The 13,754-nt window shown below is 45.8% G+C and overlaps 1 protein-coding gene across 2 annotated transcripts; it reads right to left on the bottom strand.

Annotated features, from left to right (window-relative positions):
• Positions 1 to 9,840: 9,840 nt before the first annotated feature.
• On the bottom strand, positions 9,841 to 13,739 carry TIMM17B (translocase of inner mitochondrial membrane 17B). 2 transcript variants are annotated; one of them, XM_043458587.1, is made up of 6 exons: positions 13,599 to 13,739; positions 12,639 to 12,738; positions 11,562 to 11,625; positions 10,505 to 10,633; positions 10,304 to 10,414; positions 9,841 to 10,213 (listed from the first exon to the last, which is right to left on the bottom strand). In XM_043458587.1, exons 1-6 carry the CDS (start codon positions 13,622 to 13,624, stop codon positions 10,125 to 10,127), a joined length of 519 nt encoding a protein of 172 aa, XP_043314522.1. In that variant the 5' UTR covers positions 13,625 to 13,739; the 3' UTR covers positions 9,841 to 10,124. The 2 variants fall into 2 exon arrangements, with proteins under 2 accessions (XP_043314522.1, XP_043314523.1); XM_043458588.1 differs by having other exon boundaries at positions 13,617 to 13,676.
• Between the last annotated feature and the right edge of the window lie 15 nt (positions 13,740 to 13,754).

The following is a 13,754-nucleotide window of genomic DNA, read 5'->3' on the forward strand; positions in this document are numbered from 1 at the left end:
GTGGTCTTAGGCACATTGCCTGACCTCTCTTTGCTTCCACTTCTGATCTGTTTGATCTTAGGCAAGTTGCCTGACCACTCCATTTTTACACATCTATGGTGTGTGATCTTAAGTAAGTCCCTGACCTCTGTGCTTCCACTTTTGACCTGTGTGGTCTTAGGTAAATTGCCTGACCTCCCTATGCTTCCACATTTGAGCTGTGTGATCTTATGCAAGTTGCCTCACTTCTCCATGCTTCCACTACTGAGTTGGCGATCTTAGGCAAGTTGCCTAACCTCTTCTGCATCCACTTCTGAACTCTCATCTTAGGCAATTGATAACTCTGTGCTTCCATATATAAGCTCTGTGATCTTAGGCAAGTTGCCTGACCTCTCCTTGCATCACTTCTTACCTGTGTGATATTAGGCAAGTTGCCTAAGCTCGCTGTGTTTCCGCTTCTGAGCTATATGATCTTTGGCAAGTTGCCTGACTTCTCTGTGCTTACTCATCTGAGTTGTGCAATCTTAGGCAAGTTGTCTAACCTCTCTGTGCTTCTGCCTCTGAGCTGAGTGATCTTAGGCAAGTTGCCTAGGTTGTCTTTCAATTCTGCTTACAATTCTGAGCTGTGTAATCTTATTCAACTTGCCTGACCTCCATGCTTCCAAATCTGTATCATGTGATCTTAGACAAGTTGCCCAACCTCTCTGTACTTCCACATGTCTGCTGTGTGATCTTAGACAAGTTGCCTGACCTCACTTTTATACCACTTTTGAGCTGTGTGATCTTAGGACATTTGCCTGACCTCTCTGTGCTTCCATTTCTGCTCTGTGTTATCATAGCCTAGTTGCAAAACTCTGTTTTTCCAACTGGGAGCTGTGTGTTTTTAGGCAAGTTGCCTGACTTCTCTGTGCTTCCACCTCTGACCTGTGTGAACTTAGGAAAGTTGTCTAAACTCTCTGTGCTTCCACTTCTGAGCTGTGTGATCTAAGGCAAGTTGCCTAGTTTCTGTTTGCTGCCACTTAAGATCTGTGTGATCTTAGGCAAGCTGTGTGACCTCTCCATGCCTCCATTCTGGATATGTTTGATCATAGGCAAGTTGCAGGACCTCTCTGTTTTTCCATATCTGAGCTGTGTGACCTCAGGCAAGTTGCCTAACTTCTTGGTGCTTTCATTTCTGAGCGCTGTCATCTTAGGCAATTGCCTAACCTTCCTGTGTTTCCATATATGAGCTGTGTGATCTTAGGCAAGTTGTCTGACCTCTTTGTGCTTCCACTTCTGAGCTCTATCATCTTAGGCAAGTTGCTTAACCTATTGTGCTTCCATATGTGAGCTGTGTGATCACAGGCAGGTTGCCTAAGTTCTCTGTGCTCCCAACTCTGAGCTGTGTGATCTAAGGCAAATTGCCTATATGTACTTCCAATTCTGAGCTGTGTGATCTTAAGCAAGTTTCATGACATCGCTGTGCTTCCATTTCTGTGTGATCTTAAGCAAGTTGCTTACCATCTCTGTGCTTCCACTTCTCAGCAGTGTAATATTAGGCAAGTTTCCTGACTTCTCTGTACTTCAACATCTGAGCTGTGTGACCTTAGGCAAGTTGCCTATCTTCTCTGTGTATCCACTTCTGAGCTGTGTGTTCTTACACAACTTCCCAAACCTCTCTGTGCTTCCACATTGGAGCTGTGTGATTTTAGGGAAGTTGCCGGAACTCTCTATGCTGCCACTTCTCAGCTGTGTGATTATAGGCAAGTTGCCTAAAGTCTCTTTGCTTCCACTTCTGAGCTCTGTTATCTTAGGCAAGTTACACGACTTCTACTTGCTTCCACACCTGAGTTGTATATTAGGCACATTGCCTAATTTCTCCATGCTTCTGCTTCTTATCTGTGTGATCTCAGGCAAGTTTCCTGACCTCTCTGTACTTCAACATCTGTGTTGAGCTGTGTTATCTTAGTCAAGTTGCCTATGCTTCTACTTCAGACCTCTGTGATCTTAGGCAAGTTGCCTAAACCCTCCATGTGTCCATTAATGAGCTGTGTGATCTTATGCCTGTTGCCAGAACTCTCTATGCTTCAATGTCTGAGATGTGTGATATTAGGTAAGTTGTCTAATTTCTCTATGCTTCCACTTCTGGTCTGTGTGATCTATTTAAGTTTCCTGACATCTCTGTGCTTCCACATGTGAGTTGTGCTATCTTAGGGAAATAGCATAACTTCTGTTTCCACATCTGAGCTGTGTGATTGTAGGCAAGTTGTTTAAGCTCTTGGTGTTTCCACTTCTGAGCTGTATCATCTTGGAAGGTCCCTACCTCTCAGTTTTTCCACATCTATGCTGTGTGACCTTACGCACATTGCCTACCCTCCCCGTGCTTCCACATTTGAGCTGTGTGATCTTACACAAGTTGCATGACCTCTCTGTGATTCCACGTCTGAGCTGTGTGATCTTAGTCTAGTTGTCTAACCTCCCGTTTTCACTTCTAAGCTCTGTGATCTTAGGTTGCATAACATCTCTGTGTTTTCATAATTTAACTGTGTGGTATTAAGCAAGCTGCCTCAATCTGTTTCCATTTCTGAGCTGTGTGATCTTAGACAAGTTGCCTAATTACTCTAGGGTTCCACTTCTGATCTGTGTGAACTAAGGCCTAAGTTTCCTGACCGTTCCATGCTTCCCCACCTGAGCTGTGTCATCTTAGGCAATTTGCCTGACCTCTCTGTGCTTCCACTTCTCAGTTGTGTAATCTTAAGCATGTTGCCTGAACACTCTGTGCGTCCACTTCTGAACTCTTGTCATCTTAGGCAAGGTACCTAACCTCTCTGTGCTTCCATGTGTGAGCTCTGTGATGTTAGACAAGTTGCCTAACCTCTCTTTGTTTCCACTTCTGAGCTCCGTGATCTCAGGCAAGTTGTTTAAGTTGTGCTTTCAGTTCTGAGCTGGGTGATCATAGGCAAGTTGCCTGACCTCTCAGTTTTTCCACATCTATGCTGTGATCTTTGGAAAGTTGCCAAACCTCTCTGTGCTTCCACATTTGAGCTGTGTGATCTTAAGCAAGTTGCTGGACTTCAGACTACTTCTGAGCTATGTCATCTTACGCTAGTTGCTTCAACCCTTTTTGTTTCTACTTCTGAGCTGTGATCTTAGGCCAGTTGCCTAAGCTCTCTGTGAATGAAAACCACAATCACAGAAAACTAACCAAACTGATCACACAGACCACAGCCTTGTCTATTTCAATGGAACTATGAGACATGCCATGTAGGGCCACCCAAGACGGATGGGTTATAGTGGAGAGTTCTGTTAAAACATGGTCCACTGGAGAAGGAAATGGTGAACCACATCTCAAGGCAAGTATTCTTGCCTTGAGAACCCCATGAACAGTATGAAAAGGCAAAAAGATATGACACTGAAAGATGAACACAGGCCAGTAGGTGCCCAATATGCTACTGGAAAAGAGTAGAGAAATAACTCCAGAAAGAATGAAGAGACAGAGCAAAAGCAAAACACCACCCAGTTGTGGGTATCACTGCTGATGGAAGTAAAGTCTGATGCTGTAAAGAACAATATTGCATACGAACCTGGAAAGTTAGGTGCATTAATCAAAGTAAATTGGAATTGGTCAAACAGGAGATGGGAAGAGTGAACATTGACATTGTAGGAGTCAGTGAACTAAAATGGACTGGAATAGGTGAACTTAATTCAGATGACCATTATATCTGCTACTGTGGGCAAGAATCCCTTAGAAGAAATGGAGTAGCCCTCACAGTCAACAAAACAGTCCAAAATGCAGTACTTGAGTGCAATCTCAAAAATGACAGAATGATCTTGGTGTGTTTCCAAGATAAACCATTCACTATGACAGTAATTCAAGTCAATTCCCCAACCACTAATGCTGAAGAAGCTGAAGTTGAATGGTTCTATGAAGACCTACAAGACCTTCTAGAACTAACACAAAAAAGATGTCCTTTTCATCATAGGGGACTGGAATGTAAAAATAGGAAGTCAAGATACCCAGAGTAATATGCAAGTTTGGCCTTGGAATACAAAATGAAGCAGGGCAAAGGTTAATAGAGTTTTGCCAAGAGAACGCACTGATCATAGCAAACACCCTCTTCCAACAACACAAGAGACAACTCTACACATGGATATCACCAGATGGTCAACACTGAAGTCAGATTGATTATATTCTTTGCAGCCAAAGATGGAGAAGCTCTATACAGTCAGCAGAAACAAGACGGGGAGCCGACTGTGGCCCAGATCATAAACATCTTATTGCAAAATGCAGAGTTAAATTGAAGAAAGTAGGAAAAACCACAAGACTATTCAGGTATGACCTAAATCAAATCCCTTACAATTATACAGTGGAAGTGAGAAATAGATTCAAGGGATTAGACTTAATACACAAAGTACCTGGGGAACTATGGATGGAGGTTCATGACATTGTACAGGAGGTGGTGATCAAGGACATCCCCAAGAAAAATAATGCAAAAAAGCAAATTGGTTGTCTGAGAAGGCCTTATGAATAGCTGAGAAAAGAAGAGAAAGGAAAAGCAAAGGAAAAAAAAAAGAAAAGCAAAGGAGAAAAGGAAAGATATACCCATTTCAATGCAGAATAGCATTCAAACCTAATAGCAAGGAGATAAGAAAGCCTTCCTCAGTGATCAATTGAAAGAAATAGAGGAAAACAACAGAATGCGAAAGACTAGACATCTCTTCAATAAAATTAGAGATAACAAGGGAACATCTCATGCAAAGATGGGCAAAATAAAGGACAGAAACAGTACAGAATTAACAGAAGCAGAAGATATTAACAAGAGGTGGCTAACAATGAGAAAACAGAGAAAATAAGGAAACAATTCCATTCACCATTGCAACGAAAAGAATAAAATACTTAGGAATACATCTACCTAAAGAAACATAAGACCTATATATAGAAAACTATTAAACACTGATGAAAGAAATCAAAGAGGACACAAACAGATGGAGAAATATACCATGTTCATGGATTGGAAGAATCAATATAGTGAAAATGAGTATACTACCCAAAGCAATCTATAGATTCAATGCAATCCCTATCAAGCTACCAATGGTATTTTTCACAGAAGTAGAACAAATAATTTCACAATTTGTATGGAAATACAAAAAACCTCGAACAGCCAAAGCAATCTTGAGAAAGAAGAATGGAACTGGAGGAATCAGCCTGCCTGACTTCAGGCTATACTACAAAGCCACAATCATCAAGATAGTATGGTACTGGCACAAAGACAGAAATATAGATCAATGGAACAAAACAGAAAGCCCAGAGATCAATCCACGCACTTATGGACACCTTATCTTTGACAAAGGAGGCAAGAATATACAATGGAGAAACGACAATCTCTTTAACAAGTGATGCTGGGAAAACTGGTCAACCACTTGTAAAAGAATGAAACTAGAACACTTTCTAACATCATACACAAAAATAAACTCAAAATGGATTAAAGATCTAAATGTAAGGCCAGAAACTATAAAACTCCTAGAGGAAAACATAGGCAAAACACTCTCCGACATAAATCACAGCAGGATCCTCTATGACCCACCTCCCAGAGTAATGGGAATAAAATAAAAGCAAAAATAAACAAATGGGACCTAATTAAACTTAAAAGCTTTTGCACAATGAAGGAAACTATAAGCAAGGTGAAAAGACAGCCTTCAGAGTGGGAGAAAATAATAGCAAATGAAGCAACTGACAAAGAATTAATCTCAAAAATACACAAGTAACTCCTGCAGCTCAATTCCAGAAAAATAAGTGACCCATCAAAAAATGGGCCAAAGAACTAAACAGACATTTCTCCAAAGAAGACATACAGATGGCTAACAAACACATGAAAAGATGCTCAACATCACTCATTATCAGAGAAATGCAAATCAAAACCACAATGAGGTACCATTACACGCCAGTCAGGATGGCTGCTATCCAAAAGTCTACAAGCAATAAATGCTGGAGAGGGTGTGGAGAAAAGGGAACCGTCTTACACTGTTGGTGGGAATGCAAACTAGTACAGCCACTATGGAGAACAGTGTGGAGATTCCTTAAAAAACTGGAAATAGAACTGCCACATGACCCAGCAATCCCACTTCTGGGCATACATGCCAAGGAAACCAGATCTGAAAGAGACACGTGCACCCCAATGTTCATCGCAGCACTGTTTATAATAGCCAGGACATGGAAGCAACCTAGATGCCCATCAGCAGACAAATGGATAAGAAAGCTGTGGTACATATATACAATGGAATTAATCAGCCATTAAAAAGAACACATTTGAATCAGTTCTAATGAGGTGGATGAAACTGGAGCCTATTATACAGAGTGAAGTAAGTCAGAAAGGAAAACACCAATACAGTATACTAACACATATATATGGAATTTAGAAAGATGGTAACAATAACCCTATGTGCAAGACAGCAGAAGAGACACAGATGTATAGAACAGTCTTTTGGACTCTGTGGGAGAAGGCGAGGGTGGGATGATTTGAGAGAATAGCATTGAAACATGTATATTATCATATGTGAAACAGATTGCCAGTTCAGGTTTGATGCATGAGACAGGGTGCTCAGGGTTGGTGCACTGGGATGACCCTGAGGGATAGGATGGGGAGGGAGGTGGGAGGGGGGTTCAGCATGGGGAATACATGTATACCCACGACTGATTCATGTCAAGGTATGGCAAAAACCACTACAATATTGTAAAGTAATTAGCCTAAGTTAAAATAAATAAATTAAAAATATATAAATTTAATTTAATTTAAAAAAGAGCTATACAAAAAAGATCTTAATGACCCAGATAACCATGGTACTGTGATCACTCACCTAGAACCAGACATCCTGGAATGCGAAGTCAAGCGGGCCTTAGGAAGAAGCATCACTACGAACAAAGTTAGTGGAGGTGATGGAATTCCAGTTGAGCTATTTCAAATCGTAAAAGATGATGTTGTTAGTGTTGCACTCAATACACCAGCAAATTTGGAAACCTCAGCAATGGCCACAGGACTGGAAAAGGTCAGTTTTTATTCCATTCCCAAAGGGCAATGCCAAAGAATGTTCAAACTACTGCACAATTGCACTCATCTCACATGCTAGCAAAGTAATGCTCAAAATTCTCCAAGTGAGGCTTTAACAATATGTGAACCAAGAACTTCCAAATGTTCAAGCTGGATTTAGACCCCATGGACTATATAGTCCATGGAATTCTCCAGGCCAGAATACTAGAGTGGGTAACCTTTCCCTTCTCCAGGGGATCTTCCCAACTCAGGGATCGAACCCAGGTCTCCTGCATTACAGGTGGATTCTTTACCAGCTGACCCACAAGGGAAGCCTAAAGGCAGAGGAACCAGAGATCAAATTGCTAACATCCACTGCATCATAGAAAAAGCAAGAGATTTCCAGAAAAATATCTACTTCTGGTTTATTGACTACACCAAAACCTTTACCTGCGTGGATCACAACTGTTGAAAATTCTTGGAAGAGATGGGAATACCAGACCACCTTACCTGCCTCCTGAGAAATATGTACGCAGGTCAAGAAGCAACAGTTAGAACTGGACATGGATCTATGGACTGGTTCCAAATTGGGAAAGGAGTACGTCAAGGCTATATATTGTCACACTGATTAAACTTTTCTTTTTTTTCTGATTAAACTTATATGCAGAGTACATCATGCGAAATGCCAGGCTGGATGAAGCACAAGCTGGAATCAAGATTGCCAGGAGAAATATCAATAACCTCAGATAGGCAGATGACACCACCCTTATGGCAGAAAGCAAAGATGAAGTGAGGAGCCTCCTGATGAAAGTGAAAAAGGAGAGTGAAAAAGCTGGCTTAAAACTCAACACTCAAAAAACTAAGATCATGGCATCTGGTCCCATTACTTCACGGCAAACAGATGGAGAAACAATAGAAACAGTTAGAGACTTTATTTTCTTGGGCTCCAAAATCACTGCAGATGGTGACTGTGGTCATGAAATTAAGATGCTTCCTCCTTGGAAGAAAAGCTACGACCCACCTAGACAGCATATTAAAAAGCAGACACATTACTTGGCCGACAGAGGTCTGCTTAGTCAAAGCAGTGGTTTTTCCAGTAGTCATGCACAGAAGTGAGAAGTGGACCATAAAGAAAGCTGAGTGCCAAAGAATTGATGCTTTTGAACTGTGGTGTTGGAGAACTCGAGAGTCCCTTAGACTACAAGGAGATCAAACTAGTCAGTCCTAGAGGAAATCAGTCCTGTATATTCATTGGAAGGACCGATGCTGAAGGTGAAGCTCTATTACTCTTGGCCACCTGATGCCAAGAACTGACTCATTGGGAAAGACCCTGATGCTGGGAAAGATTGAAGGCAAAAGAAGGGGACAGCAGAGGATGAGATGTTTGCATGGCATAACCAACTCAAAGGACATGAGTTTGAGCAAGCTCTGGGAGTTGGTGATAGACAGGGAAGCCTGGGGTCACAAAGAGTTGGACATGACTGAGTGACTGAACTGAAATGTACTGAGGGACACACAGCAGGGGCAGGGCCTCAGAAGAGCTGGGGCTGATACACAGAGGGCCTGCAGGAGGCTAAGAGGGCTGGGTGGGAGAGAGGGTGGACCAGAGCGGGAGGATCCTGGAGACGTCTGTGGACATTACAGAGGGCTGACAGGAGAACAACGCTCAAAAGAGCTAGAGCGTGCCTGTTTGATAGAAGTAGGGTGGGGTCTGGAAACAGTGGGGAATGGGGTCTGGAAGTCAGGAAGTGTGAGGCCTACGTGCACCAAATGGGCAGGACCGACGGAAGTGGCCTATAAACACAAGGGCTGCAGACCGAGATACCCTGGGTCTGGCTGGAGACTGGGTCCTGCACTGGCAGCTGTGTTGCTGCGGGGGCGCGTGGTGGTGGAGTCTCTAAATTCAAGGCTAGGGCCCTGCTGTGACATTGAGAGCTACAGGCACGGGGCCGGCAGCCCATACCTGGCACTGAGTCCATCAAGGAGTGCTGCAGTTCTACCACCATCAAGGATCACTAGGTTCTTGCTGAGGCCTTGGGAGGCCTGAGAACTCAGCATTTGCACCCCCAGGGAGTGACTTTGTGTGAGAGAGAGAGCATTGCCACCTCTGTGCAATGGCTTGCACAAAAGGGACAGTTTGTGTGTCTCCCATGAGGCCATCAAAACCCCAGTGGAGGCGTCTGCCCCACACATGTAGGTGTCTGCACACAAGAGACAGTGTTTGGGGCCAAAGTCTATCCAGGAAGTTCTCTTTCCCGTAATCCCCACCCCACCCCCAAATGAAAACTCATTTTCTGGTTATTCTGTGGTACTCTTAAATACTGACAACAGTGAGCATCACAGAGCAAAAATACAGCTGTGGTGCAGAAGAGGAAACTAAAGGTATCTTCTTCAAGGAAGCTGGGTCTCCTGGATCCCTATTTCCATCCCAGGACCCTGATGAAGCCACATGGAGAGGGGAATTATCTTCACAAATGCGGGGACTGCTATCTAGGCAGACTGTTCGTTGTGAGGTCAGATTTCTCAGCCTTGGCAATGGGGACATAGAAGAGAGGGCTCAAGAGGTACCACATGCTGAACCACCCCCTCCACCCCAGCAACCTGTGTTCACTCCTTTTCTAAGCCCGTTCCTCTTCTGTCTGCTTGTGATTCACCACTTGGCCCCCGCACATCCTTATTCATGTACTATTCCCATCTTGATTCATAGACCCCCTCCTACTCACTCATCCACAAACCTTTATTAGAGACGACTCTCTGTGTGACTCCAAATGTGATGGTTCCCACATCCCTGAAGAGGGCTCTGCCCCTTGTCCTAGGGAGCGACTCCTAGGGGTGGCTCAAGGAGTACATACACAAGCATTTTCAAAACTGGCTTTAAATACTCATCAGAGTGCCATGCAAAGGGATTGGGGTGACAGCGTGTTACATATGTGAGTGGGGGTTGGGGTGCCCTGAGAGAAAAGGGACCCATCCATCAGGGCAGCTGGGGTGCCCCACCCCCAACCTGGGATAAGAGAACAGACAGAGGCCCTCTCAAGGGTCCCATAGGCCAACTGGGAGCCAGCCCTCCCTTCGAGGTAGATCATCGGGGAGGGGACCGAGGAGGAGCTCCCACAGTGGCGGTGATAGGTGGTCACTTCCTCAGTGGTACTGCTGATAGCTGGGGTAGCCTGGGCCCGGGGTACCCTCCTTAGGGGGCAGCTGGCCAGGGTCCTCCAGGAACGGGGGTGCTGGAGAGGAGATAAACAGGTAAACGTGAGTGGAGTAGACAAGACAGAGCATTTCCCACCTTTCCCTGACCAGCTTCACTGGGTACTCACCATTGCGGAACTGCTGGGCAGTATAGCGAGTGAGAAGGATGCCAACACCCTCGATGAGGGCCAACAGGATGCCCCCCATCATTGCCGAGCCCACCATGGCCAATGGGCCACCTGGAGAAAGAAGGGGGCGGGGGGGTGGAGAGCGGTGAGAACAGGCAGAGCAGGGTGGAAGAGGCTGGGGCCTGGGGTTGGGGTACTCACTGCGGGCAGCCAGCACAGCCCCAGTCAGTGCGCCACTGGTGATGGAGTTCCAGGGATCTTCCTTGCCCCGAAGCCGCACCAGACCACAGTCGATGGTGGAAAACAGGCCCCCCCACACAGCGAAGCTACCTGTGGGGGAACCAAAGCCTAATCAGTGTCCATGGGGAGTCCTGAGAAACCATGGCTCAGGGACTCCCAGGGCCTGAATACTGTGGCAAAGACTGGGGAGAATAACCAGACATAAAGGCAGATGGCAAACTCCTAGAGGACAATCTCCATCTGTCCCTGTGGTAGCTCCTTCAAGCTCTTTATAATCCCCATCAGCACTCCGTTCACCTTCATAGGGAGCAGATACATGGTTACAAGCAGATTTGTCTGCTTCAACGTGGCTTTTTTTGGCCCTGTCATGGGACCTTCAAGATCTCAGTTCCCCAACCTGGGACTGAACCCAGGTCACAACAATGAAAACCCAGGATCCTAACCACTAGGCCAACAGGGAACTCCTGTCTATATGGCTTTTAACAGAGCAACTCTGACCATCCTAACTACCACATAGAATTGGAATCTGACCTGGGTTTCGGAGAGAAGGAAATGGGTGAGGAGAGCCAGTTAACAATGATAGTTAAAATATTTACAGAAGTCTTACCATGTGCCACGACCTGATCTACACACTGCATGTTACTTGACTTCTGAAAATTTATACTAGTTAATATTGTCAAAGTGCTTAGCAAGCAACCAGCACTTAGTAAGTACTATGTAAGTTACATAAACTACAAAACTGATTGAGGAGGTTACTGCTTTTATCATTCCCATGCTACAGGTGAGGTTCAGAGAGGTTCAGCCACTAGCCCAAGGTCATACAGACATCAGGGAAGAGCCAGGGCCTGGATTTAAACTCCAGAACTCACCCATACGAAATGGCTGAGAAATATCACTCCCCCCAGGAAGCCCCAGGCAGAGTTGGGGCTAGAATCTGGACCCTCAACTTGCAGTCTAAGACTCCAAGGAGCAAGCATCCCCAACTCTGTTATCACACCTGTCTCCCCAAACCTCTCACCTCCAATCTGGGGGGCTCTGATCCTTACAGCATTGACACTGCCTCTCAATCGGTGCCGAATTCCCTGAGGGAAAGTGAGGAGACAGGGAGTCAGAGCAGGGTTCAGGTCACTGGCAGATAAGGTTTCTAGTTTTTAAGAGAGGAATGGAGGCAGGAAACCTGTTAAGAGCCTCAAGGGTAGAGATGTGGAGAAGTGGCCAAGAACTAGGGCCCACTACAAGTGCTCCCAGAGCTATGATAGGAAGTTATTCATTCATTCAGTACTTAGCACTGATGTGCCAGGCGCCATGGTATATGCAGGGATACAGCAGTGAACAAGGTATACCTGGCCCCTACCCTCTCAGAGCTCACATTATAGTGGGAGAGACAGATCCTGAATAAGGATACAGATAAACAAGATAGCTTCAGGCAGCAATCGGGACCCTAGAGGAAATAAGATAAAGAGCTATGACAGTGGCTGAGAGGACAGGAAAGGCCTCTTAAAGGAAGGGGGCATTTGTTCTGAGACCTTGAGGATGAGAGGGAAAAACCTGGACAAAGATTCAGGAAAGAGAGTGCCAGGAGTTGAGAGGAGGTACAGAGCTAGATAGAGAAATTGCAGAGACCTTGGCAAGTGGATGGCATTTAAAGTCATGACATTTGATGAGATCTCCCAAGATGGGAAAAGGGGAGTGTTGTCAGACAGACAGAATTGATTATGTTACATTAAAAGCATTTGCTCAACTTTAAGGCTGTCCTCCTCCTGCCAGTTAAACTGTCACTTCCCTTTTCCCAGGCTTCCCACCCAGAATCTGACTCTAGGTAAAATCTGACTGACTTTGCACACAATTAAGTTTTGGTTTTATGACCCTTTTGACAGCACAGCATTTCCGAAGAGCTCCAGCAGGGTGAGGGTCAGAGGTCATGTTTGCAGTTCCCCCAAACTCCCAGATCCTGGAGCTAGGCCTGGCATACAGTAGGTAAGCAGACACCAGAATGAATAAGTGCACATGACTGGCAGTTCCAAGCAGTTTCAGAACAGTATCCCATGTGGTCAGGGCAGGACCTCAGCAGCACCCAGGGAAGGCTAGGACTCACGACAGGGGCATTGCGGAAGCCCTTAATGGCCTGGAAGACTCCACCGCCGATAACACCCATAGTGAAGGCTCCACCGCAATCATCCACAATTCGCCATGGGCTGCAAGCAGGAAGGGGAGGATGAGGTTAATAAGAGCGCTCCCTCATGCCAAGTCACAAGATCTCTTTCCAACTGGGAGCAATTCGTCACCCAAATGAGAACTAGCACTTCAGATAATACTGGGATTATTTCCCCCCTCATTTAAGCAAAAAATAATGCGAAGAGTGGAAAACATCAGTCTTGGCCCTGTCCACTCCTCCCCTTCACAGCCAACCAAGGAATCAACCAACTCCTTGACTACTATCAAAGATTAAATGAACTGATGAGAGGCAAGGAACTGGCACGTTTGAATTAAGCTACAGGTGTTGTTGGCACTGTTCCTAAAAGCAGAACGGGGTCGCACCCCTTTTTCCGACAATGAGCACGTCCAACAAAGCCACGCCCTCTTCCCTTCTCACCCTCGCACAACTGGGAAAAATCAAGCACATACCGTGCGGAGGACCCAGCACCCCACCATGACCACAATCATGGTCATGGCCTGGAGGCTCATCCAGGCCCCGCCACCATTAACCAAAGCGACCTGGGAAAAACCATGCGTTTTTCCAGGGGATTTCCACTCAACACCGCACCACCCCCTGGCTGGAATGGATTCGACCAGCGTGTCTTTGACAGAGGGACTGGGAGGTACGGAATCAAGGGAAACATGGAGTGGTCCGTCCTCCACCGCACACAATTGTGGCCCCTTTTAACGGAGCCCGAGTAAGAGAAACCAAGTGGAGAGGAGCAGAAGACAACAAAAGTCTAAATGTCTTCCGAGTCTGGGACGTGGCGCTGTGTGGCCCGTGCCTCCCCCACCCGCCTCCCACCCCTGGCCGTGGCGCCGCGGCAACAGTCCCGACACCTATTGCCCCTCGCTGTACCAAGGTTCCCGAGCATACTCCTCCATGGCGCCGGCGTCCGGCCGCGCAGTATCGCTAAACCCCTGCCGGGCCACACCCCCACTGGAAACGTATACGGGCGCCCGAGCTTTCCACCTATCCCAGGGCAGCGGTTCGGTTGTTTCGCCAGACTTCAGA

This window comes from Cervus canadensis, chromosome X, assembly GCF_019320065.1.
Source record: "Cervus canadensis isolate Bull #8, Minnesota chromosome X, ASM1932006v1, whole genome shotgun sequence".
Taxonomy (NCBI): domain Eukaryota; kingdom Metazoa; phylum Chordata; class Mammalia; order Artiodactyla; family Cervidae; genus Cervus; species Cervus canadensis.

Coding starts and splice junctions, on each gene's coding strand:
- TIMM17B (XM_043458587.1), bottom strand. CDS start 13,624: ATGGAGGAGTATGCTCGGGAACCTTG. Junction 10,415..10,504: donor GGCTGTGCTGGCTGCCCGCA/GTGAGTACCCCA, acceptor TTCTTTCTCCAG/GTGGCCCATTGGCCATGGTG. Junction 10,214..10,303: donor TGCCCAGCAGTTCCGCAATG/GTGAGTACCCAG, acceptor TCTCCTCTCCAG/CACCCCCGTTCCTGGAGGAC.